The 26,388-nt window shown below is 38.4% G+C and overlaps 1 protein-coding gene and 1 pseudogene across 2 annotated transcripts in view; both read right to left on the bottom strand.

Annotated features, from left to right (window-relative positions):
• DLC1 (DLC1 Rho GTPase activating protein) overlaps nucleotides 1-26,388 on the bottom strand; it is a 366,141-nt gene that overhangs the window by 272,121 nt on the left and 67,632 nt on the right. Inside the window, exons 3-4 of the mRNA XM_084877009.1 lie at nucleotides 7,540-7,689; nucleotides 2,346-2,489 (exon numbers count right to left, since the gene is read on the bottom strand). Coding sequence (XP_084733135.1) covers nucleotides 2,346-2,489; nucleotides 7,540-7,689 — 294 coding nt within the window. The remainder of the gene's footprint in view (nucleotides 1-2,345; nucleotides 2,490-7,539; nucleotides 7,690-26,388) is intronic.
• LOC311619084 (S-phase kinase-associated protein 1-like) lies at nucleotides 13,693-14,517 on the bottom strand (annotated as a pseudogene). Its single transcript has one exon. The product of its transcript is annotated as an S-phase kinase-associated protein 1-like (transcript).

Genomic DNA, 26,388 nt, shown 5'->3' with positions numbered 1-26,388 from the left:
CAAAATCAAGGGGGAAAGTATTTGTTTAATCTCTCATAAAATAGGTAAGATTTTCCATTCTAATATTGAAACTCAGGAACAACTGAAAATATAAAATTGATCCACGGCCCCCAAATTATTTTCAAACATTACTGAAAAGGGAGTGCTCAAAAGAATAACAGCACCAATAACAACAAGAAATAAAATGCACACACACGAACGAAAACAACCCTCCTCCTCCCAAACAAAAGCCTTTCATTATCAGCCATTTTCTTTAAGACACTTCCTAAAAGTCAGTTGCATTTGACAGTGGAGTGCTTTTTTCTGGGTACTTTTCTTGGCTGGCTAGAGGATGTTACAAAATCTAAGCTCAAGAGTTGGGTGGAGTTGCATGTCTAGTTGTCTAGCTCTATCTGCGGTATTGATCTAGACGTGATGAGCAGTGTTTGGTTGTCTTGGAGTGGAAGAGTGTGTTTGGAGCAAAGTCAATTACGTAATGACTCTCACTGCTCACTGTCTAGTGAGTTGTGGTATCACTATGTAGCTGTGATTGTGTGCCCAGGTAACAATTCTGGTGCATGGATTCCTGCACATTGAGAGGAAATTAATTAGAAGGTGGCCGGAGGGGTGGGACTGGGCAAGATGGGCTGGATACACCCTGGAGCCAACCTCCTGCAGTCCCTCCCCAGGGTCTGTGGAGTGAGCCGAATCCTTCCAGCAGGTGGGGTCCTTTGGCCTAGCCTGAAGGGCTTGGGCTGAAACTGGCTGAGTGTGAGAGGGCACTCTGCAAAGTTGCTGTCGTGTAAGGTGTAGAACGCAAATGCAAGTGTGCAGTAAACCAGATTCGGGGCCAACAGTGCCCCAGCAACAGCATAACCCATAGCTGAAGGTGGAATTGCAGAGACCCAAAAGGAATTGGGCTCCCTCCTCTCTGGTTTTGGGGTGCATCACCCGAGAACTGCTTTGCCTAGTCACTGCAGTTCTGCAGCTCCTGCATTAAGCATCTTCCCCCTGGTGGTCAGTGTGCATCATAGCGACTGGTCAGACGGTAGGAGGGATACTTAGCATATTAGCCATTTATATATATAGATAGGCAGTCATTGCATTTCACTGTTTTCATGCCTACCTCCCTTTGCTAGACTGAGAGCTGCTTAAAGACAGAGAGTATGTTTTATTCCCACTCTTTATCATCTTTCATAATGTATGGCACGTAGTAAGTGTTCAATGAATATTTATTCCATTAAAAATGCTCTAGATATACTTGCAAATGATCATATCCACTATGTTTTAAATTCAGAGTACAGTATTCTCTTTTGAGTCTTATTTCAGACTTGTCTTTTATTTTAAAGACAGGCAAACAAGAAACGCAAACTTATTTCTCTGTGTTAAGCTAACCTGGGCATTTAAAAAAATAATACAACACTATGATTTTCACTAAACTAGGAAAGGTTATTTTGGAGCTGCAGGGACGTTAGATATTTGAAGTAGTAATTACTTCCTCCTTAAATGTTACCTTTCAGAATCAAATACTGCTTTCCTGTTGCAGTTCAACTTTTTACTTAAAGGAAAATGTCTTTTATTCACAATTCAGGGTGCTATAATATTACACGTGGTCATTCTCCTTTTCATTTGTTTTGGTATCACTGTAAAGTCAGTGAAGCATCATCATAATAACGACAGTAGCTTACACTTTTAATGTTTATTCTGTGCCAAGCATTTCACTAAGCATGTTACATGAGCTATGTCCTTTAATAACTACATAAAATTTACGATGTGTGTGATTTTACATCTATCTATCTAAGCTTAGAAAAGCAATTTTCTTTAAAATATATATATATTTTATTGATTTTTTTACAGAGAGAAAGAGAGAGGAATAGAGATGTTAGAAACACCGATGAGAGAGAATCATTGATCAGCTGCCTCTTGCACACCCCCTACTGGGGATGTGCCCGCAACCAAGGCACATGCCCCTGACTGGAATCAAACCTTGGACCTTTCAGTCCTCAGGCTCACGCTCTATCCACTAAGCCAAACCAGTTTTGTCTAGAAAGGCAATTTTCAACTGATCAGCAGTATGGTCAAGAAAATAATGCAAAGATAGCCACCTTATATTTTGCATTCTTGGTTCTTTAAAGTTCTGAGTATCCAACAAGAAAATTTAATACCATATTTTGCATAATCTGGAACCAGAAAGCACTTGTGCTATCATTTATAAAACAATCAGCATATGCTGGGCTGTGCTATCAAGTCACTGCAACTAAGACTCCAAGAGTATCTCTTCTACATTGAGTAGATGGAATATGAACTCTTACCTAATGATCATCAACACATCATGTTGAAAGTGACTGCTATCATTTATAACTCACCGTGGTGGACTTGGGCTTGGTTCCAGAATTCGTCACTGGGGTGGCAGATGGCAGGTCAGTGGACTCGGTGTTAGAAGACAAATGTGTTGGTGTCTGATTTACTGAAATGGTATCTGCTCCACTCTCAGATCCCGACTCCAGGTCCTATTAAGAAAATGCATTCATATGAAGGACATGCACATGCTCTCTTCATGACTTTCTCCCTGCTACCAGCACCTTCCCACCTCTTCCTTCTAACACATACTCACACACGAAAGAGAACACACACTGACACACAACTCACACTGAGTGTCACCCATAATCATGCCTTATTATTATTTTTTATAATCCTGCATTATTTTGTAGCAACAATTGAACTCTTTCAAGTGTCTGATTTAAAAACAAAACAAAACAAAACAAAACAAAAACAAAACAAAACAAAACACCACACCAAATATTGGAGAAAGAGGTAATAAACAACTTTGGTAATTTAACAGCTGATTGTGAAGGGGGCATACAAATGGCTAGCAGGTACATAAACAGATGCTCAACATCATTAATTATCAAGGAAATGCAAAATCAAAACCACAATGAGCTATCGCCTCACACATACTAAAGTGGCTATTATAAAAAAGGCAAGTGATAACAATTGTTGATGGGTCTTGGAGAAAAGGGAACCTTGTGTACTGCGGGTGGGAATGCCAACTGGAATAGCCACTATGGAAGTTTCTAAAAAAACTAAAACTAGAACTTTAATATGATTCAGCAATTCTACTTCCAGAGAAAACAAAGTCACTGTTTAAATAGATATTTGCTTCCCTATGTTCATTGCAGCCTTATTCACAATAGCTAAGAAATGGACACCTAAGTTTCCAATGATAGATGAATGGATAAAGAAGATATGATATATGCACATATATTTTTACTAGAGACCTGATGCACAAAATTTGTGCATGGGCAGGTCCCTAGGCCTGGCTGAAGATCAGGGCCAATCTGTGGGGCAATCGGGGCAGGGTGGGAGGTGGGGGGGGGGGGGGCGCTGGCACCTGCCTTGACTGGCCTGGGGGCTGGGGGCAGTTCCTTCATTGAGCATCTGGCCCCTGGTGGTTGTTTTGCCATTGGGTCAATTTGCATTATTAGGCTTTTATTATATAGGATATATGCACACATGAATATAATGGAATGTTAGATATATAAAAGTATGCTCAATAAAATATTCCTTAGCCGTAGAAAAGAAAATCCTGCCTCTTCTGAGAACACGATGGAACTTGAGAGCTTCAGGCCATGAAATAAGTCAGACAGAAGCACAAATACTGTATGGTATCACTTAAATGTGGAATCTAAAAAAAAAGCCAAACTCATAGGACATAGAATGGTGATTGTCAGGGACTGGGGAGGGGGGGAGGATAGGGAGATGTTGGTCAGTGGGACATATTTCCACTCGTAAGATGTATAAGTTCTGGGGATCTAATATTCAGAATGGTGAATATAGTTAATAATACTGTATTATATACTTGAAAGTTGCTAAGAGAGTAGATTTTAAATGTTCTCAACACACATTTATAATTATATGAGATGATGGCTATGTTAACTAATCTTATTGTGCTAATAATTTTGTAATATATGTATATCAATTTATCATATTGTTCACCTTAAGTGTACACAATATTATAAGCTAGTTATATCTCAATAAAGCTGCAAAAAAGAAAAGAAAAATGTGGGATGAGATGAAAGAAGTAAAAAAGACATATACAGCAATAATAAATACAAAAAGGAATCTTACATTCTTTAAGTATGTGCGTAAAACACATAACCCTAACCAAATTTCTTATGCCATGAGTAATTTTAGATCAGTTGATAATTTATTTTTGTTGTTTTGTGTTGTTTGGAAAAGACAACACTTTACTATAAGAAAAATATGACTAATTAAAATTTAAAATTGAGTTAACATTAAATGAATAGTCACAAATAGCAGGTAATTGATAAACTTCAAATGCCTTGTTATAAGTAACAGATTATTTATAAACCATTTACATTTGACCTTCATATACATCAGAAATCTTTTGCATTAATTTTACCTTCTTGTTTATGAATTGATTAGGTAAGTAACAGGGTAACTTTATGTCTTTCTAACAATACAATAATTGTGAAGTTAAATAATAATTCTTTAAAAATCTACCATTTATGTGTTTTACCTTTTAAAGATAATACTTTATAACTATTTTTTACTTCAATTTCCTCAACTCAATGTAGAAGCTAAGTTATCATTATTACTTGATAGATGATTAAGCCAAAGCTTAAGACAAATACTTTGACCAAATTCACATTCTGTGTCAGCACTGGCATTAAAACTCACATCTGTTTGACCCCAACTTGTTAGGCTCTATCAAGAGAGCTCCTGTAAGTCTTTACCTCTACCCTTATTTTAATATATATTTTTCACCTTGAAGACTTCCCTAAAGATTCCAGCCTATATTATTCTTTAAATATTTTATTATAAGTAGAACTCACTCCAGCATTTTCTCATAAGGAATCTCAGTCTGAGCTCACTGTTTCATTGCAAGTCTTGTCCTCCCTGCTAACCTGTAAGTTCACAGAGCAGTATGAGGGTGTGGCAGAGGGAGTTTTTCTGGATCTGGGACAGTGCTTCTTGCTGGACAATCAAGGTCATAATCATTCTGTTATAATCTCTTTATTCCATGGCACAATTATCAAAAGTAATGGAAAGCGCCTGTGGAAAATATTTTGGCGATGAGAGAATTTTAAAATTAGCTTTAAATACCAAGGAACAGAAATAAAAAAACAAGGGATGTCCTAAAAAAAACCCCCCTATGTTAGACCAAAAAGAAGTTTTGAGGGCTACAGGATAGATTTTATTCATTTTTAGCCAGCATGTGGTATGAGTGAGTACATGGGAGAAGGAAAGGGAATTAACAAACACCCAGTTGTACTCTCTGCCAGACCAATACATCTTACATACGTCCTTTCATTGGCTCCCCCCAACAAGCCATTAGGTAGGAAACAATATCTCCTTTTTTCACGTAAACGTGAAGGTAAAAAATTAAAGAATTTTCTTGTGTTCTCAGATATTTAGCTGTAGATCTGGCCTTTGGACCCAGGCTTGCAGATCCCAATGTTCATAATGTTTCTACTATATTATTTTGCCTTTTCAATGTATCCGTTGAGCTGAACACTTGGAAGTAGATCTTGATTTACAGAATGAGCCCTTATTAGGTAATGGTAGTGATATTCTATGACATAGTGTAGTGGTAGGCAAACCGCGGCTCGCGAGCCACAAGCGGTTCTTTAGCTCCTTAAGTGTGGCTCTTCCACAAAATACCATGGCCTGGGTGAGTCTATTTTGAAGAAGTGGAGTTAGAAGAAGTTTAAATTTAAAAAAATTGGCTCTCAAAAGAAATTTCAATCGTTGTACTGTTGATATTTGGCTCTGTTGACTAATGAGTTTACCGACCACTGCCCTAGCTGGTTTGGCTCAGACAACAATATGGAGTTGTATTTAACAGAAACATGGGCTGTGGGTTTTCTCCTAGATACTTGGGGATTGAAGAAAGTTTAATACAGAGGGAAAAGTAGAGAGATTAAAGAGATAGTGAGAGAGATAAACAATTCATACCAGACAATTTTAAAAGAGAAAATGTGTTCTATGCCTACATTAATAGCGAAGAAGTACTAAGGACTAAGGACCTCCTGTTGAAAAACATGGTTATGTCTGGCTTTAAAAATGCTGACGAAAATGAGTATGATACTTCTATATGCCCTTCACATGTAAACAAGTTTAAACATCCCTGCTTATTGCTCTTCAGATTACTTTCACTGTATTTCCACCAGGGATGGAATAATTGATGTATGGGAAGACAGAGGAGATTTAGGAAAGACTTTACTGTAAAGAAAATATTTGAGATGAATCATGAAGGATATGAAAAAATTACCCGAAAGGTTATAGGCAAAAATAAAAATGCCCTTTCTACTAGCTTTCTGGTGGAAGCATTTAATTTCATATTCACTTTTAATTTTTTTGTTCAAGCTGTTAGATTTCCATTATTGTCAGCTAGAGCACAGTATGGTGCAGTGGTCACATGCCATAGCTCTGGATTAAGACTGGCTGGGTTTGTATCCCGTCTCTGATAAATATTATTACTACCTTCTCCATGCTTTTTACTCACTTGAAAAATGTTGTGAGGAATAATATGTTAATATATGTCAAAAACTTATAATGATATCCAGTGTATACTAAAATAATACTAAAGTTGTCCCACATTCAGAATTAGTTTTAAATAACTATAAAATCAACTGTAGAACTACTGTATACTAATGAAAAGATTTGATATAGAACAGTTCTATTTTGAAAAGTGCTGAAATTTATATATAGGATTGTCCCTTTGCTCTTAGGTAAATGCATAATTTCTTGATTTAGTATGTTCTTTATTGCATAATGAAAATAACAGATTAATGGAAAAGGAATGCATGGCTTAATTATAAATAAATCTACCATTACATTTGCTAATTTTTAAGATATAAGCCATTTAATATGGAACTAATATTAAATATGCAAAGTGTATAGTCAGTATAGAATCTGTGTCTTTCAAATTTTGAGTGTCAGATTCTCTCAGGAGTGTACATCTTATATACAATTAATACACAGAACAAAATTATCACCTCTATCCTACTTATTGTATTTCAACAAGTTAGTTTTAGAGTATTTTCAAATTGATCTAAATTCTTTCTTGTAGTATTCTGGATGAGTCTCTACACACATCCATCCATCCATCCATCTATCCACCCATTCATCAGTGCAGGAAATCTTTATTAACCTTTTACATGCAATGTAAATTTGCAGGCACTGGAAATAAAATACTAAAGATAGATATAGCATTGCTAATTGTGTTTATAGCATATCATTGAATGCTGATAATTAGAGAAACAACCATATGAAGAGAATTTAATCACTTAGGAAGCCTAATCTCCCAGAATGAACCTCTTTCTGTCTAACTAATAATAACCATTTCCTTTTGAACCTCACACTTCTCTTATGACTCTGCATGAAGCAGAAGTATTCAAGTGAGTTTTATGGAACATGTTTAGGGTCACACGCGGGTAGATGCTGCCATCAAAGATGCTTCGTTTGTAAGAGGGACTGCATGAAGCGAAGTGACAACATGCTCATGGGAACAGAGGTGGCAAGTGGAAGGCTCACAGGAACGTGCCGCCGCAGGTTGGTGGGTGTGCTGGATGTAGAGGAGCTGGCGCTGAGAGCATTCTCAATGTCCTGGTCAAGCTGGTCCAGTTTCATAATGAGCAGCACCATGGAGTCCAGCCGCGCCCTATCTCGGTCTTCTTTCCTTTCCTGCGGAACAGAACATGTTGTTATGAATCTAAAAGGCCGTTTCTTAGAAAGCATAAGAAGTGCCCTGTTCCTCAATGTGACAAAAAGGACACTGAATAATAGGCAGTCTTCTACTGAAGGGGAAAGAGAAGTTCTGTTCTGTACCATCAATAGGCTCTTCATTGGGAAGATACTAGCCAACTGCCAAGAAAGCATTTGAAATGCATATGAAATACATACCCTTTGGATCAAGGCACAAGGAAAAGGAAGTACAACATCAATGCGCACTGATACATATGTACGACCTTCCAATAAATTATTCTTAGGAAAAGTTATACTACTCCTGTCCAGGACAAATCAACTGTAACATACTAACAAATTATTTGTAGTTAGACATTTAAGGAGACACATAGGAGAATATTTTTTGGAAGAATACTTCTGAATATATAAAAAATGGGAACCAAATCGGAAGAATACTTCTGAATATATAAAAATATATTAAAAAATGGGAACCAAATCAAATGAGGTAGGTTTTCAGAACCAAATCAAATGAGGCAGTGCATAGAACAAGTTTTTTTTTTTTTTTTTTTTTTTTTGCATGGAGCCATTTTCCTAGTGTTGCTTCAAGCTTTTATTGTCAATATTTCTTAGCAATCTACTTTCCTGCTCACAAAACAAACAAACCCACAATCATATATATTTTTGTAAATTATGATGGTTACTCATTCTAAATTCTCTATAATATAGACATATATTAATGAAAATACTCTTGCTTATAGAAATAGCCAAAGCTTCTTATTTACTATATAGAGTTATTTGGGCATGACTGTTTACTATTCTTGGATGTTCAAATCAAGTCAATTAATATTAGAAATCTTCCAAATTTCTTATGTTGTATAAGGTATCAGGGTTGGTTAGAGTATTAGAGGGGGGGAGGGAGACCAGGAAAAGCATAGTAAGATTCTATTGAGGGATGCAATGGACTCAGAGAGAACCCTGTTGAGGGAAATTATCATTTGTGACTCATGTTGCTATCTTCTTATCTGTCTGAGATATTTATCTAGGTGAAATCAGCTTTGAAAGGACCACCAGTGGCAACCTCAAAGGGAAATATATCGCAACAGAAGCCTAAAAGGTGTGTATAAGGGAACAGTTTGGAGCCTTTGCTTAGTGATGGCATTACTAGTGGGATGGCTGAGTTGACTCTCTGAATCAGATCTTTTAGTTTGTTTTTGACAGTTTTTCTTTTAATCTTTCTACATTCCTAAGCCACCATTAGGAAGAACCACCAAAGAATAAAGGACTATTAATCTAATTCTATAGGAGTCTCTGTATTTGAAACAACTAGAGCAGATTGTTAATGTTATACAGAATTATCTTTAAGATGTCAAAAAATTGATTTCCTAGATTAAGTTGGTTAAAGGATCATTAATTAAGTTAATATACTTAATTTGACATCTTAAAGATAAGTTATTTAGGTAAGCTAAACTTGTGCTTTGTTAACAGATTCATGTCAAAGTGAAAGAGCTAGTACTTTTCCCACAAAGACATTAATTTTGAGAATTAAGAATATTCAGTTTAAATTTCTTCTTGATAATCCAGAAAATGGAAAACTCTGAATAGAAGACCCAAAGTTTCCTTAATTATTCCTCCAATGTGCTTGCTTGTATAATTCTTTTCCTTTTAAACCAAGTTGTTTGACAAGATATCATTCTTTGCACTCCTATAGTCACAGTTTTTGCATGATTGTCTTTTGCTTCCCAGTTGTAACATCTTCAAGCACAAAAGTTACATTTTTCTACCTAGCAGACATCGAGTCCAATTATACACTGCCTATGCAAGATGTTTTCAGGGATAAGAATAACGAAGTCAATAGGAGTCAGTGAAATAACACCCGCAAAGCCTTAGAGATATATTGTGATATTTTTCCAGATACTAAATTAATGTTGGATAAAGCAGAATATCCTGTAGCAATAGTCTCAGAAACAATTTGTATTTAATTACCTGGATGTTGAGATTGTGCCTTAAAAACACTTTCAAATCCACGGGCTGAACATCAAATTATTTGAAATGATTTGCCAAATGAAATAAAATCAAACAGCTCTGGTCTACAGTATTGCTTTAGAGAAATAGCCCATTGTTTTACCCTTTTCTTTCATGATGCCTCTCCTTAATCACCAGTCATTACATTCAGCCTGAAGTGTCAAGCACACAGGCCAGTATCACATGTTACATACACATCCATAAAATGTCACAAAATAGAGTTGACAACAAATCAGATGCTTTGGATAAATATTATTGTTCTTGTTTTTAAAGTCCAAGTATTAATAGTTTTCAAGTTTCTAACCTTTCATACGTCCATGGCTGAACTCCAGTAAATAGCTTATGCCTGAAAACAGAGATGTATCCTTGCAGATTTTGGCTGCATTTACTTCTACAGTGCAGCTTTCATTGCATGTTGTCATTTTTGTCTATGAAGAGAAAGTAACTTCTTAAGAAGTGAAGCTGCCTACTAACAAACTTCTCAGTATTTCAGTATCTTAACCCCCCTTAAATAAAGGCCAAAATGCCAAATTCTCTTCTCTCCTGTCTTTCTTTCCTTCTCTCCTGCAGTAATAGCTGTTCTGGGCCAATCACTATTAAAGAGATACAATATTCACTAGTGAATAACAAGTATAAAATCACCGCTTTCCTGAATATTATAGTCAACCATGAGCAGATGACAATGAAAATTAACATATTCGCAAATAAGACAAATATATGAAGAAAATAAAAAGGGTAACAAGATACATAGGAACTTGGGAGGTAGTATCTCACTTTGTATAGGGTGGTCCAAAAAATCTTTCTGAGGATTTAGAGAAGAGACAGAGATGGAGATGGAAATGGAAATGAAGAGAGAGAGAAGAAAGAGAGAGAGAGACAGAGAGAGACAGAAAGAGAGAGAGATATTTAGGTATCATGTATGTTTTCTTCAACTTCTGCAACCAGGTTCTCATTTCTTTCCAAAACTACATTTCAGAAGAACACCAATGACTACAAATCAACTGCAAAAATCTTTAAGACATCTAGTCCAGGTCTTTACATCTTTACTTAACAATTAGCCAAGATATGTTTAGTGGCCATCTACTATGTGCTATCTATCATTCTCTAGGGAGCCACCTATTTCATATTTGCACAGTTATAATCTTTAGGTGTGTAACAAAGTCAAATTCTGCCTTCTCCTAACTCCCCAGGTCCTTCCCACAGAACTAGATAGCATAAGCAGTATCTGCTCCCTGAAATAGCCTTTCAACTATTTGAAGAACTATGTTATGCCCACTTTTACCTTTCCTAGGTGGATCACCTTCCGTTCTTTTCATTATTTCACATATAACATGCTTCCCAATGTTCACTAGTTTTGTCAACCATTCTCTAGATATGATAAACTTTTGTCAATGACCCAAGTGATGGTTGGTGCCCAGTGTTAACATCATACTGTATGTGTTCTCTGACCAAGGCAGAGGAGGTAAGGACCTCGCCCCATGTTCTATACCCTTTTTAAGGCAGCCTAAGACTCAGGGCCTGTTTAGAACACGGGCAGGGTATTGTTATTGGGATAGACACAATTTGCTTTTTGAATGAAAAAAAGTATTTAGTGGACTGTGAACTGACCTTGAGCCCACGCTATGACCTATGCCTCCTTTCCCCTATATGTGCCCGCGTCCTGCTAAGGACAGAAACATTCTGTTGTCTTGAGAATGTAACCAGCTATTTTCAAGGTACAGATAATACATGAAGCTACTGTGGGAAAAAAATCTCTTTCAGACATAAATCAGTGGCTACTTAGTCAAATTAGGAGAGAGATTTCAGTTCAATTTGATTTGTTGTTATCAAAACCTAATATGGCCAAGCCACATTGTGCTCACGGAGAAATGTGAAAGATGCTGGTTATTTATTGCCAACATCTATTGCGTCCATGGGCAGTGAAGCCACTTGGATCACCTGGCATTTTGGGACGAGATATTCAGGGCTTTTAAGGGGTCACTCTCTCCAGGAAGCCTCTAAACAGGGGCCTAAACTACCCTTCTTTCCTTGCATCTGGGGAAGAGAATTCCAGCCATCCTCTTTCTTCAGATGCTCTTTTTTGAACAATACAGAACACAGCACAACTGGGGGGTGGTGAAGGGATACACATGACCAGGTCCTTTACAGACTGGGCAGATATGAAGACCAGTGAAGGGAAGAGCCTCCCCCAGAGGCGCACAGGCTCTGTTTTCCTAATCTAAGCATTTGGAAGAAAAGCAAAAAAATAAAATAAAATAAATTCAGTAAAATACCCAGATGCTTCCAAAGAGTGGATATTTGGCTGAGCAAATAGAACATTGCCTGAATGTTCTGCTTGTCAATGAGTTGTGGCATCAGAGACAGCCGTAATAAATTACAGGCTAGGCTAGGAATAGAACTAAGACTTCCTGATGCTTAATCCAAGGTTCTGGCTCCTACGCTGTCTTTGATTCCATAGGCATCTCACTGGCTATTCTGGGCGGGTAATGCTCCCTGCTCCCCGTAAAAGAAAGGGACCTTTTAGCCAAAGACTTGGCTCGACTTCCTTCTGAATTATTTGATCTGTCGCCAGCTGGACTAGCATGAACTCTCATATTAGTATTATACATTTTATTTGACAATAAATTCCTCATTCTAGACTTTCCTTTCTTAAAATAATATCCCGCCTAAAGAACCAGAAGTTTACTCTTTTTTTCTTCTTCACAAGAAGTGAAGGTTTTTCATTTGAATCGACAGTAAGCTAGAGTTAATGTAATTATCCTACGTCAGAATTTCTAGGCCAGCTAAACAAAGTCAGCCTTACTTTTTATTCCGGCGCATTTCAAGCTGCAACTTACATAGAATGGGAGGTGAGAAAACAAACCAGCAACTACTTCCTAGTTATCAGGTATAGTCTGTTCAACAACCACAAAACCTTTGTATAATATCTTTAATTAATAACACGTGCCACTATCATTTTAATATTAGGTGGTGAAGAGTGACAAGTAATATTCTCATTTGAAGTTGCTACAAGGAATCCTTTAACTGAAATGTAAATGGTGGCCATATATTGGATGTTTATGTTCACTCCCTGCTTACCTCCTCCCATTTATAAGGCCTGGGAAGAAAACAGGTCTCTCCGGGGCTTGTTTTTTAAACTCAAACTAGACTTCAGATGGAGCATTTCTGAGCTGGGGCTTCTGTAAATTGCACAGAGTCTCCTGAAGAGTTTCAAAGGTCGTTTTTGCAGCTGGTCCTGAAGAGTGCTCAGAAGAGGCAGGTGTGAACTGGGCAGAGAATCCTGTGGGCGGCGATGCCTCTGTCCAGGGAAATCTCCCTCCACTGGCTTCAAAGGCCCACTTTTGGGACTGGGATGTAATTTGTACCTAAATAATGTGCTATGCATTCTGAAAAGAGTTTTCCCTGTAAGTGCTAAAGGTGGAGATTGACATTCAGGGTTACTTAATACATTGACAGACACAAAACAATATCTGAAAATCCCTGCAGTGGTTTTTAAAATTTTTGTTTGTTTGTTTGTTTGCAATTCTCAGTAGTTCTTTTTACAAAGACTTTATTGTTCAACCAAACCAAACAATAAAGGTTCAGTTTGGTTCAGTGAATAGAGCGTCAGCCTGCGGATTGAAAGGTCCCAGGTTTGATTCCAGTCAAGGGCATGTACCTTGGTTGCGGGCACATCCCCAGTAGGGGGTGTGCAAGAGGCAGCTGATGAATGATTCTCTCTCATCAATGTTTCTAACTCTCTTCCTCTCTCTAAAAAATCAATAAAATATATTAAAAAAAAAGACTTTATTGTTGAAAGTATTACATATGTCTCTGTTTTCCCCCATTGACTTCTTCTTTTCTTTTTTTTTTTTCTATTTCAGAAAACTTTTGCAAGTTGTTTTATTTACAATGCCAACTTTCAAAAAGTCACTAAAGTTAACTAGACAATAAACTAGGCAGAAATCGCTTTGCAAAAAGAGGGAAAGCCCAAAATGCCACTTTCTATAGAGAACCCACAATTCAGTTTTATTCAGAGCAAAGAAAAAAGATACTTTTGATCATACTGGAAGAATGATCAGCCACAGGTTTGGAATCTGTACCCAAACTACACATGCAATGAAGACAATATTCTGCTAATACAATTGATTTGCTGCTGCATTTGTCTACTGTTTGCCTAATATTAACAATTATAAACAGAGCAGTGCAACTAGTATTTGGAACAATCCTTACAGTGTTACAGTGTCAGGCACAACTTTTCACTTCTCTTCACACCACTGGTTCTCTTTGCGTACCTGGGCTTCCTCTTCTTCAGTAAAGTCATTTTTTATATTGAAGGTCTTGCGAATCTCTTCAGGGGTTTTCCCCTTGATCATATTGGCAACAGTCTTACATGTAACATCAAGCAAACCTTTGATGTCTAAATAGTTTGCAGCCAGAATTAGTTCAAATAGTGTTCCTTGGTCAACTTTGAGAAATTCTTGGTCCCAAACAGGAATATCGTCTGTCCGCTTTTCTTTGTTCTCATCATCCTCAGGAGGAGGAGGGTCATCCTTGTGGTGGGTGCACCACTGAATGACCTTTTTTAATATTGCTGCATTAACATTTGGTAGAGGAACTGGGTCATCATCGCCTTCATCATCCCAAATCTTCTAACATAGTCTTGATAGTCACAGATTGTTTGGCAATTTCAACATCAACTTCAAATATCTCTCCATCAGAACTTTGCAATTTAATTGAAGGCATGGTGCTCGGTCTCCAGGAGAGAGCGGGCCGGAGGCTGACGAGAGCGGAGCAGCGTCAGCAGAAGCAAAAGAAAAAGGGGGAGAACAAGGCCTCTTACCCCCCATTGACTTCTTATAACCCATTCCCATTCTCAATAGTTCTTTGCTTGGGTCAGGTATTAAAGGATACAGGACTTTTCCCTGGTTTGAAAACAGAAAAATATCTATGTAACATTAAAATTCCATAAAATGTTTTTGGGAACATAATGAGGTCTTTTCTTTGCAACTAAGACCTAAGTAAAATTTATTATTATTTTTTAATAAAAATGACTTAATTTAGAAAAACTGTCTCATATTGACTTGGTTTTGGTCATCTTATCTAATTTTACCTCTCATCACTCTCCCTGATCTTGCCCCATGTTCCTCAAGTGTCAGCTATCCTGTGGACCACCACTCTATATCTCTTAATATTTGTCTTTAATTAGACTCACCTTTTTACAGTTAAGGATGCACTTTTAATATACAATATAAATACTGTATAGATAATCTTTTATATTTCTGATGAGTATCAAATTACAAAATTATCAAAATAACAAATCCTTCTACTACGTGATGCATTCTCCCATAAACCATACTATGTTTTTGAAAATGGTCTGCTAAAGAACTGAACTTCCTTTGGCTTCTCAAATATTCCATGTTCGCTCTCATTTGCATTTAGGATTGTCAATAAAAGTATTGATATATCATGACCAATTAGATTAAATTTTTAGAAAAACAAAAACATTTAATTTTGGCATACGTACAAATATTGTATGGGGCCATATTGCCTGGGACATATTTATACAAAACCATTTATTGTTGTTGTTGTTTATCTGAAATTCAAATGTAACTGGGAGTCCTGTGCTTTTTTCGGAAAACTCTATATTTGACTTAATAATACTTTTCTGGTTTAACACACTTCCCTGCCTCAGGCTTTCAAAGGAAACCTTTAGTTTTAAGTACAATGTCACTCCAATAGAGAGGTCTTTGACAAGGTTGTTTCCTTGAATGAATAAACAGTAATTGCCGCTTAGGTTTAGTTACACAACTTCAATGAATGGAAATGTTCTTTTCTCAATATCTTATTCAGTGTCATAATCCTAGGCAAATCTAAGACTTGTCATTTTGCTTTGTTTTTTAGTAACAAATAAATCATGCAAAATGCATGAGGCTGCTTTTGTGATCATTTTAGAATTGCAGATATACTTAAGTTGTTAATGTTTTGTATTAAATCTTCTGTGGATGAAGAAGTTTACATTCAATTTTTATATATTTGTTCACTACTATCACATGAGGTAAGTCTGTTGCTTTTTTTTTTTGTTTGTTTGTTTGTTTGTTGTTCGCACATGAGGACCTTTTTTCCCCATTGCTTTTCAGAGAGAGTGGAAGTGAGGGAGAGGAGGAGGGAGAGAAGGAGAGTAGGAGAGAAGGAGGGTGGGAGAGAAGGAAGGAGGGAGGGAGGGAGGGAGGGAGGGAGGAAGGGAGGGAGGGAGGAAGGGAGGGAGGGAGAGAGAGAGATGAAAGAGAAACATCAATTGGCTGCCTCCCCCTACAGGAGATTCAGCCTCAATCCTTGACTTTGTGCTGACTGTGAGTTGGCCTGGAGACCGCTCAGTGCACTAGATGATGCTCAACAGCTGAGCCATGGGCCAGGGCATATAGCATGAAACTCTTTTGGTACCAAATAAGCTCTATACATGCACACATAGCAAACTTCTGTATATCTACACTGAGTGGCCAGATTATTATCATCTCTAAAGGCAATAATCTGGCCTCTCTCTCTCTCTCTCTCTCTCTCTCTATATATATATATATATATATATATATATATATATATACACACACACACACACATATTGAGTGGCCAGATTATTATGAATTTGTACATGGATGGAGTCTGGCCAGCGTGGCCATGGGGAAGGGACATGGGCAGCTGGATGGTCTGCGTGCTGGTCAAACCCCTAGTTGAGGAGACAATTTGCATATTAGCCTTTTATTATATAGGATATACACTGAGTGGCCAGATTATTATGCGTTCAGAGATCATAATAATCTGGCCACCCAGTGAATATTTATATTCACATATACAGAAGCACAAAAGAAAGATCTGAAAGGATACAAATCCTTGTTATTTATTTATTTATTTAATACATTTTATTTATTTATTTATTATTATTTTTTTTTACAGAGAGGAAGAGAGAGGTATAGGCAGTTAGAAACAATGATGATAGAGAAACATCGATCAGCTGCCTTTTGCACACCCCCTACTGGGGCTATGCCTGCAATCAAGGCACACACCCTTGACCGGAATTGAACCTGGGACCTTTCAGTCTGCAGGCCTATACTGGTTTTGGCGTTTTTGTTTTTTTTGTTTTTTAAATATGAATAAAAATAAATGACTATTAAATTCCAGGATTATATAATTTACTTTTAAAATAAATATTTCTTTTATTGATATTTTTTCAATGATTACTAATTTAAAAAAGAATAACTAGTATGTAGTAGCTCTCTTATATTATTAAGCATTTCATGCATGTATCGTCTCCTTAATCAATTTTTAAAGTTCACAGGAACAGACGGGGCCCCATGCTTCTTTATAACCACTGAAGTACCTAGCATAGGAATGCACATAGTAGGACTCAACAGTATTTTTCGATTAAATCACAATTAATTACCTACTAAGACCCAATTTTTAATGACTATCAAGATAATATTGCCAATCTCTAAAAGTCAAAGTTTCTAGAGAAAAAAAGCAGGAATAGATATAATGGGAACTTTTTCTCTTGAATTGTAGAGAATTTTCAAAATCGCTGATTAGAAAATGTGTTGGCAGGATAGTGGTTCATTGTTTGTGTCCTTATGAGACTTACAACTCTAAAACATCTTTGCGGTATAACATTTCCAGGGAAAGGGATATTTGAAAAATAGCCTTCTGCTTCCAAAATCTTGAGGTTACTCATCCTCTAATTCCCTGAGATCATTAAGACCTGTTTGTTTGCCTTCCTCTTGTGCATAAGGAAACCAAATAATGCCTTCTTCTTTCCCAATATGGTAATAACTCAACCCAAATTTCTGCCTAGGGAATCTAGCACACTGAAGAAAGCATTTTCCTTATCTATATGCCTTTCTTGCTCTTCATAAAAACTATCTATATGTATAAAAAGCCATTATGACAAAACAAAGGGAGAGATGACCAAACAGGCTGTGTGGGGCAACCAGGCTGGCAGGGGGTTAGTGAGGGATGACCAAATGACTGAACAGCAGGTTGCGTGGGGCAACCAGGATGGCAGAGGGGGGCATTTAGGGCCTATGAGGATGGCAGGGAGAGAAGTGAGGGGCAACCAGGCTGGATGCGGGGGGCAGTTAGGGGAGACTTGGCCAACAGGCAGAGGTGGTTAGGGGTAATCAGGCTGGCAGGGGGGGAAGTTAAGGGCAATCAGGAATCAGTGTTTTAAGATTATGAGAGGAATATCTGATTGGAGAGGGTGCAGGCTGAGCTGAGGGGACCCTCCTCATCCCATGCATGAATTTTGTGCATCGGCCTCTAGTGTAATCATAAAAGAGACCCAAAGGTTTATATGATTTTTAATTAAAATGGTCAAATTCAATAATATGTGAGTCTCCTGTGGAGTTAACTTGCCCCAATTTCCTATGATGAGTAGTAATTGCTTGGCTTATCAATCATATAAACACAAATAAGTACAAGTAAAAATGTGACCAATAAGGCTTATGAGTTAGAGAGCTTACGCGAATAATATTAAATGGCATTTTAAAACGGGATTCAGGTTTCCTTAAAATATTATGGTTTGAAGCATATATCTGCATTAATAAAAGAGAAATATGCAAATTGACCATACCTCCATGACACCCACCAGCCAATGAGGAGTAAACATGCAAACGAAACCAACAAATACGGTGGGTTAATTTGCATACACAGGCAAGGAGCGGTTGGGGGTGGGTGGCTCTTGTGCACACACCTGCACCAAGTGGCCTGCATCCCAGGGACAGGTGTCCTCCAGACCCAGGCTGCTCTGGGCCTGTTGGCTCGGGTGTAGGCCCAGAGCAGCTGGGGTGCCCAGAATGACCCCTGCCACTCTGGGCCTAAGTGTGCAAGCGCGGAGCAGCCGGGGGTGGGGCAGGAACATCCCCAGAACCTAGGCACTCCCAGCTGGCACATGCACAGGAGGCTGGGCGGAGCGGGAATGTCCCCTTCAGAGCGTGAGCAGAGAGCAGGGTCCTGCTTCACCCTGGCCGTGGCAGGAGAGGGAAACATTCCCCTGCAGTGAGCGAGCAGACAGCAAGGCACTGCTTTCACCTGGCCCTGGCAGCGATGGGCAAGAAGGCCCCCACAGAGAGCAGGCACCAGGGCCTGTGTTAGCGTTGAGCAGGCAGGTCTGCAGAGAGCAGAGAACCACAGGGAGCAGGCCTAAGCCATTGGTAGGACATCCCCTGAGGGCTCCCAGATTGGAGAGGATGCAGATTGGGCTGAGGGACCCCCCCCCCCCCACTCCCTAAGCCCCTGGGTATGAATTTCATGCACCGGACCCCTAGTGTATATACACTGAGTGGCCAGATTATTTTAATCTCTGAATGTATAATAATCTGGCCACTCAGTATATATATATATTAGAGGCCCGGTGCATGGTAGGGTCCTGCCAGCCTGGCCAGGAGGAGGGGACATGGGCAGTTGGCCGGCCTGCTTGCTGGTAGAACTCTTGGTTGAGGGTCAATTTGCATATTAGCCTTTATTATAAAGAATATACACTGAGTGGCCAGATTTTTATGCGTACAGATATATATATATATATATATATATATATATATATATATATATATATATATAATTTTTAATGAGTGTTGAACCAATAATTAAAATAACTTTCTGTGTTTTCAAAAGGTGGGGTTTAGGACAGTATCACTCTTCTCAGAAGCCCAAGAAGATGAAACAATACTCAGTGATAAAATTCTATTTTCATGGTGAAATAATGAAACAGACCAAAAAGTAGTAACTTGGAGCTGGAAAGGACCTTACGTATCATGCAGTTTTTTCCCCCCTAATACAGAATTGTCTAAGATTAGTAATATCAAGAAACAATTGGCATCCTAGATTTTGACTGAAGGAGAAGGTAGCTGGAGAGAAGGTTAAAATATACCCTGGAAAACTACACACGCTAACTGCATACATTAGTTGACAGATGGGTATTTTGGCTACTGTAAGGCTCCTCTCTTTGAATGTTTAAGTTACTCTTGGCCCATTGGCCAATTTAACTTTCATTAGTCCTGGTTTCTGAAAAGAGGCTGCATAAACTCCCCCTCCCCCCAATGTTTATTGAACTATACATAGATAACACAGTGTTGTGTACAGGGATCAAACAAATCCTCTCTGCTTGCAAGAATTTTACATAACATTTAGTAGACTGACATGCAAACAGCTAAAAGTAAATGGAATAAGTTTGTGTTTAGTTTTAGAACAAAATTATATTAAGGAAAGCAAATAAATAAACCCAAACAAAACTAAACAGAACAACAATTAAAAAAAAAAAAAGGAAAAAAAGAGATTCTATTCAGGTGAAATAGGGTAAGATTCATAGAGAAGACAAACCGAGTTAGTAAGACTGGGAAGACGGAAGGCATGAAAGTGCAAGGTGTGCTGTGATATAAAAGGACATAGAGCATGTTAAAAATAGGTTTGCAGTCTGGTTGAGTTGAGGGGTGGAGTTAGCCTCACTCCGGCTGAAGTGTTGTGCAAAGCACAACGAAAGATACCCACTGAACACACCTAAAGATTTGCTGTATTAAATTGAACTGAATTGGTTTGCCTTGTCCCCCCAGCTTACCACGAATGTTATCTTCCCACCTTCTCTCTTCACCCACCAACTCCCCCTTTCCAGATCTTCCTTATGCTATGTTTACAAGGAAAATAATTATGTCTTTGAAAAATATATTGAAAGTGGGAAAAGAAAATGCACCCTTTGTCCTCTTCGTAGTCCCTATTCCTGGGCAGGGTCACTTCTGTGTGGGGTCTCTGGCGATGCAATATTTCCTCTGTCTCAAGGTGAACCTAGATCTGCCATTTAAGTGACTTACAGAAGTTAAATGTTCTAGAAGCTGATGAGGAGGGTCCTCTGCTCCGTCAATAAGATTTCACCTCACTGTTCTTTGTGGCTAATGGTTGAGTCCTAATATAAAACATCCATGATGATATATTTTTATTTTTATTTTTTTTTTATTTTTATTTTTTTTATTTATTTTATTGATTTTATACAGAGAGGAATTGAAAGGGACAGAGAGTTAGAAACATCGATGAGAGAGAAACATCGACCAGCTGCCTCTTGCACACCCCCCACTGGGGATGTGCCCGCAACCAAGGTACATGCCCTTGACTGGAATCGAACCTGGGACCTTTCAGTCCGTAGGCCGACGCTCTATCCACTGAGCCAAACCTGTCCCGATGATGATATATTTTTACACATATCAAGTTGCAAGACACGTGAAGCATTCTGGGACTATTTAACCAGAAATGGCATTTCCATGCGATTTCTGCTTTGGTGTGTGTCATTACTCAATGAAATGAAATTCTGTTCAGATTTTCTTCAACAACAGATGTTTGCTGATGACAAAAAGCCAAATACATGAAAAAGCATGGATCTTTCAGCAAACCTGTCACCATTATTGATAAAATAATTGGAAGGACATGCTCTTCTAGTGAAGTTAAAGGAAGGACTGGATGGTTTTCTTCTAAATGTCTCCTTGTGGATTGAGAGTGTTGATCCATTACAGACTTGGAAAGTCCACCCAAGGGGAAAATAGGAATTATGATTTCCTTATTTCTAAGATTGTTATTCATCAAAATATAACTCCAATGTAAATGTTACTATAACTAAAATAACAGGATGTAAATAAAATGACCTTAAGTGTTTTTATTCCATTAGTAGGATTTTTAAGGTGATAGTTCCTTATATCATCAAAAATAGCAATAGTTCCATCAGATGGTTTCTACGAATGATGGTAGTTAGAACAGAATAAAATTATCAAATTATTGTCTTACCTGGAAAAACTTAACAGTAATGGTTAAAAAGTCAGCTCTCTATTATTTGCCGTAAGATATTTTTTTGTTCTCTTGATCAGAAATTAGCTACTTGATCGAACTGATCTGCTGTGAGCAAGTATTTATAACAAGCAACTTGTGCATTTACTAACATAACAGCCAACACATACTGAGTGTAAGTGGCCATAAATATAACACATATGCATTCATTGCTAAATGTTGTGAGGGAGCGAGTGGTGAGAAGCCCAGGACCTCTCTCACAGGCCATGTCTAAGAATATTGCTGAAAAGCCCTCTAAGATTTTAGGACACGCTCCTCCTTGGGAGTTTCTAGAACACAGCGTGCTGCAGAAGGACAGGCCTTGGGAAGAAAGGGTCATTATCTCCAAGGGAAACATGCGAGCTCCCCAGATGCGCACATGGAGCTGCTGTTTCCCACAAACTCCCGGCGCCTCTCGAGCACAGGAAGGGGAAGGAAGAAAAACCCTCTAAAAAACTAACCACATGTTAGTATTGAAACGCTGCCAGGAACACAGACAGCCCTAGAGGGCTTGTTTCAAATCAATGTTGACGGAGCCGTGCGGTGGGTCAAGAGAATGGCACATCTTGCTCCCCGAGTTCACAGGACGGAGTATTTTCATTCAGCCAAGGAGGAAAACGCAGGAAACAAACAAACAGCGGTGGGAAGGACACCGGCAGCACCAACAGTCTGACGTTTTTAGATTAATGTACAGTAGACAGTGATTCACTCTCTCAATCATGCTCTCATTTCATGGAAACCCTGGGAGGCAGAGGGGCTGTGCATGGGCAGAAGGGGACATGGGGATGACGAATCCTCCTGCTGAATAAAACTTGCATTCTGCTGAAATTTTTGAAGTATTGGGTCATAATCATGATTGTACCATTTTGCAGCAAAATGCCACATTACCATAGCCAAAATGACTGCAGTTGAATGTACATAAAGCAAAAACATCCTATGGTCCCCTAAACACTATCCCCCCCCCCCCTTTGAATAGACCAATCAGATTGTGTACAAATAGAGTAACTGTCCATGCTTAATATTCCTAGGAACTGTTAAGTAACAGTCAATTTTTAATAAAGAATTTATAGCCATGATGTAAACAAGCATTTAACATTAACTGTCAAGCAGTAGACATTCAAACTTCTCCCTTATTTTCTGAGTCTCAATAGCATTTTTTCAGTGATATGTTGCTATCTAGATGTGCAGGTTTTTAAGTAGCATCAACTGCAGTGGTAATTGCATACCAGTCTTTTTTAGTTCAGAATGCTTACTTCTATATCATAATACTTTTTTTTATATCTCAAATAAAATTCTTCTGACACGCTCTCTATATTCAAATGAACCTCAATCTCAGTCTCTTTGCCCACTTTTCTCTTACTCTGTGCCATCTTTGTTTTGAGGATCAAAGAACTTAAAAGCTTGAAGGAGAAAATGAGACCAATCAGAGTATCTTTCTCTTTAAACAGGTAGGACAGCGTTTTTCAACCGCTGTTCCGCGGCACACTAGTGTGCCGCGAGATGTTGCCTGGTGTGCCGTAGGTGCAGACAAAACAAGAATTTTATAATTTTTCACTATTTTGTTTACTTAATATTTCATAATAAAGTAATTATAAAATACTTTCTTTGTGTTTATTTGATTCCTATTCAAGAGAATTACTTTATATATAGTCAATTTAGGCACAGAGTTAAATTTTTTAACATTTTCTAATGGTGGTGTGCCTCGTGATTTTTTTCATGAAACAAGTGTGCCTTTGCCCAAAAAAGGTTGAAAAACACTGAGGTAGGACAATGGAGGCCTGGGAGACACTTCCTAGCAAGGACAAGGTAGGTCCAAGAATCAGTCCTTTCTCCCCTGAGATCTGTGCCCTACTGTTTTTCTAGGTACTTAGTATCGTACAGGGACTCCTGGGCTAATATTGCCTGAGTCTGTATATTTCTTTCCTTCTCTTTAAAAACTGCCTACATCTGCCTGTCATCTTAGGGTTTCCTTCAATTCTCTCTGCAGTGACTTACTTTGAGGCCCTATTGTCAGGTTTCTTGTAGTATCATAGGTTTTTCTTAGATTTGTCCAGTGTTAGCCTATACATATCACTTTTAAGTATTCATCTCCTGACTTTTGTCTGACATAGATGTGACCCAAAGTTTCATTTGTACTTGAGGACTTCTTGCTGTTTGCTTTGATTCCACGCTCCTTGTGCTATTCTTTTATGACTGTGCAAATGCGGTGAGTAGCTCCCAACTCCTCTCCTTGTCCACCCAGTTAAATGCCTCCCTTTATAGGAAAGGTCCTAGGTATCCTGCTGCTTCCCCAATCTTTGGCCCCTCCCATCAACATCCCCCCCTCTCCTCCTCCCCCGCAGCTCTTGGTCAGTTTCTGGCCCGGAGGGCCCTGTCCCAACACTGATCTGTTCTGTCCTATTCTTGAGGGGTCCCACACAAGGACAACAGGCTCGGCTGGAGGATCACTGTAATCTCCACCCATTTCTCTTTTCTTCAACGTAATTCCACACCTTGCCATTCTCCTGAATGCGACGTAATTCCACACCTAATCCTATAGGACTGGATTTTCTTAACATCTGTAAAGGTAGAACAATTCATTCTTGATATGCTTCTGTCTCTGTTAGCTTGACATCTCTGCTACCTTTTAGCTCAAAATTCATCCCTTTTTCTACTTCATGTGGAAATACCACACTCGTTCTCCAGGGCCCAATTTATTAGTCATTCTCTCTATGACTCCTTTCTTATTTCTTCTTCTCCCAGAATGAAACAATTCTTTCCCACTGCCCTCATAGGCCCCCGTTCTTAGTCATTTTTGTCTCTTTTCTTAAAAAAATTTGTGAGATTCTTGGGGTCAGAAATAAGTCTGACCTTTAAATAAACCTTAAAATTATATGCCTTTCTCTTGAGCAGTTGTACAATTTCTGCTTTTGTTACAACGAAACTCAATTTAGGAATAATGTCTTCTTATGCTTTTGCCTTCTCAAAGCATCTAGTAAATGTTAAGTACATAGTGATCACGAGATATTCTGACTGCTTGACAATTTGGCTAGAAATCCAGTAGCAGAGTTTCCAGCTTGGTCACAGAGAGAAAAAAAACAACTCATATGCAAATGACTTTTGGGAAGAAGCTAATATGATTAAAATTTGGAGCTCAGGAAGGAAAGGTATTTAGTTTTTCTTGTTAGTTTTTTCATTTCAGCTATTCCCAGGTCTTTATGTGGGTGTGAGCTGGTGTGAAAAAATAAGGTGGCGAAAGAGAACAGGAATGACAGATGCAAACACATTCATTGGGCCCATGGAAATCACAGGGTGAGAAAACACATGGTTGGCAAGAGATGCTATGAGTTCTACTTTACTCATAATTTTTTTTCCAAGTGCACACGTGGCCCTACTTTAATATTCCCATAATTGTATCTGAGGAGTTAACAGGGATTTTTTTTTTAAATTTGAGATGTTAATAGGCTTGACTTGAGAAACATGAGTAATCAAATAAATTTGTTAAATTCTGTTTCCTATGCGGTTTACTTTCCATAATTCTTTACTGAAGCATTATAATGTCTACTTTCATATTGAAAGCTCTGAGAACTCATGAAGTAAATAAAGTTATATAGCTTGATTTAACTAAACATTTTTCATTCATATCTGAGCATGAAACCCTTTTATCTACTTGTTTGTTTTTCTATTAGTTTGAGGAATGCTGACCAACTATTCCAGGGTGACTCGAGTTCAGAAGAGAAGTACACCCCAGGAGATTGTGGGATGCCTTCTCTCCATCTGTTATGTGTCTGAGAGGTAAGAAATAAGTTATCCAAGGCGAATTTCCTACAGGGTGGCCTTCCAAGTGGAAATGACCCCTGAAGAGCTCTCCGGATACTGGTTGTAGCCAATGGCTGAAGGAAATAAATTTTAATAAAGCAGTGCTTCTCAAACTTTATATATATGTGTGTATATATATATATATATATATATATATATATATAATCAGAGAGGAAGGGAGAGGGAGAGAAAGAAACATCAATGAGAGAATCATTGATCAGCTGCCTCCTGCACACCACATTGGGGATCAAGCCCACAACCCAGGCATATGCCCTGACCAGGGAATCCAATCCTGAGCTCCTTGTTCATAGGTTGATGGTCAACCATGGAGCCATGTCAGCTGGGCAGTGCTTCTAAAACTTTAATCACATACAAATAACTTCTTGTTCCAATGCAGCTACTGATTTAGTAGGTCGGGTTTGGGGCCTGAGGTTTAGAATTTATAATAAACTCCACGGTGATACTGATGATGCTGGCCTTGAGAAATCCTGTTAAGTTGCAAGGTAGTGGAATGTTGACAAAATGGACAAAACCACTGAGCCATCATGGACCCCTGCCCTATTCTCATTCATGGGAAAGGTTGGTGCTTCCTATGCAAGGCATGCTGGAAAGAACGGGGCTGGAGGCCAAGGTTCTGCCATCCATGTGGTTGTTGGGGCCCAGTTCTGCCTTTCTCAGGCTCTGATCTCTATTCCAGCTCGATCACAGCCTATCACGCTTGAATGATGGGTGATGGTGGAACGCTTGCCTGCTCCCAGTCCTATCTGTGTTTCCCCCAGTGTTTGCCATTCTGGAAAGTCAATGAGTTCTGCATGATCATATGCTCCTGTTTATTGGATAGTCTTTAAGCAAAATTTTTCTGAATGAAAGGAGAATTGTGAAGTTTAAGAAATTAGAAAATAGGTAAGGAGAAAATTACCCTTATTGTTCTTCAAAAGATCCTCCATACAGTGATCTTCCATACAATGCTCCTAAGCCATCAATCTACTCTCCTTTTCTCCTCTCCTCATCCCAGAGCTGCTCGGCTCATTTAGTATGGTCTCTTCCTTA

The sequence above is a fragment of the Pipistrellus hanaki genome, assembly GCF_964339955.1.
Source record: "Pipistrellus hanaki genome assembly, chromosome: 3".
In the NCBI taxonomy this organism is placed as follows: Eukaryota; Metazoa; Chordata; class Mammalia; order Chiroptera; family Vespertilionidae; genus Pipistrellus; species Pipistrellus hanaki.
The sequence above is the reverse complement of the archived record's forward strand: the minus strand, read 5'-3'. Positions and strand labels throughout refer to the sequence as shown.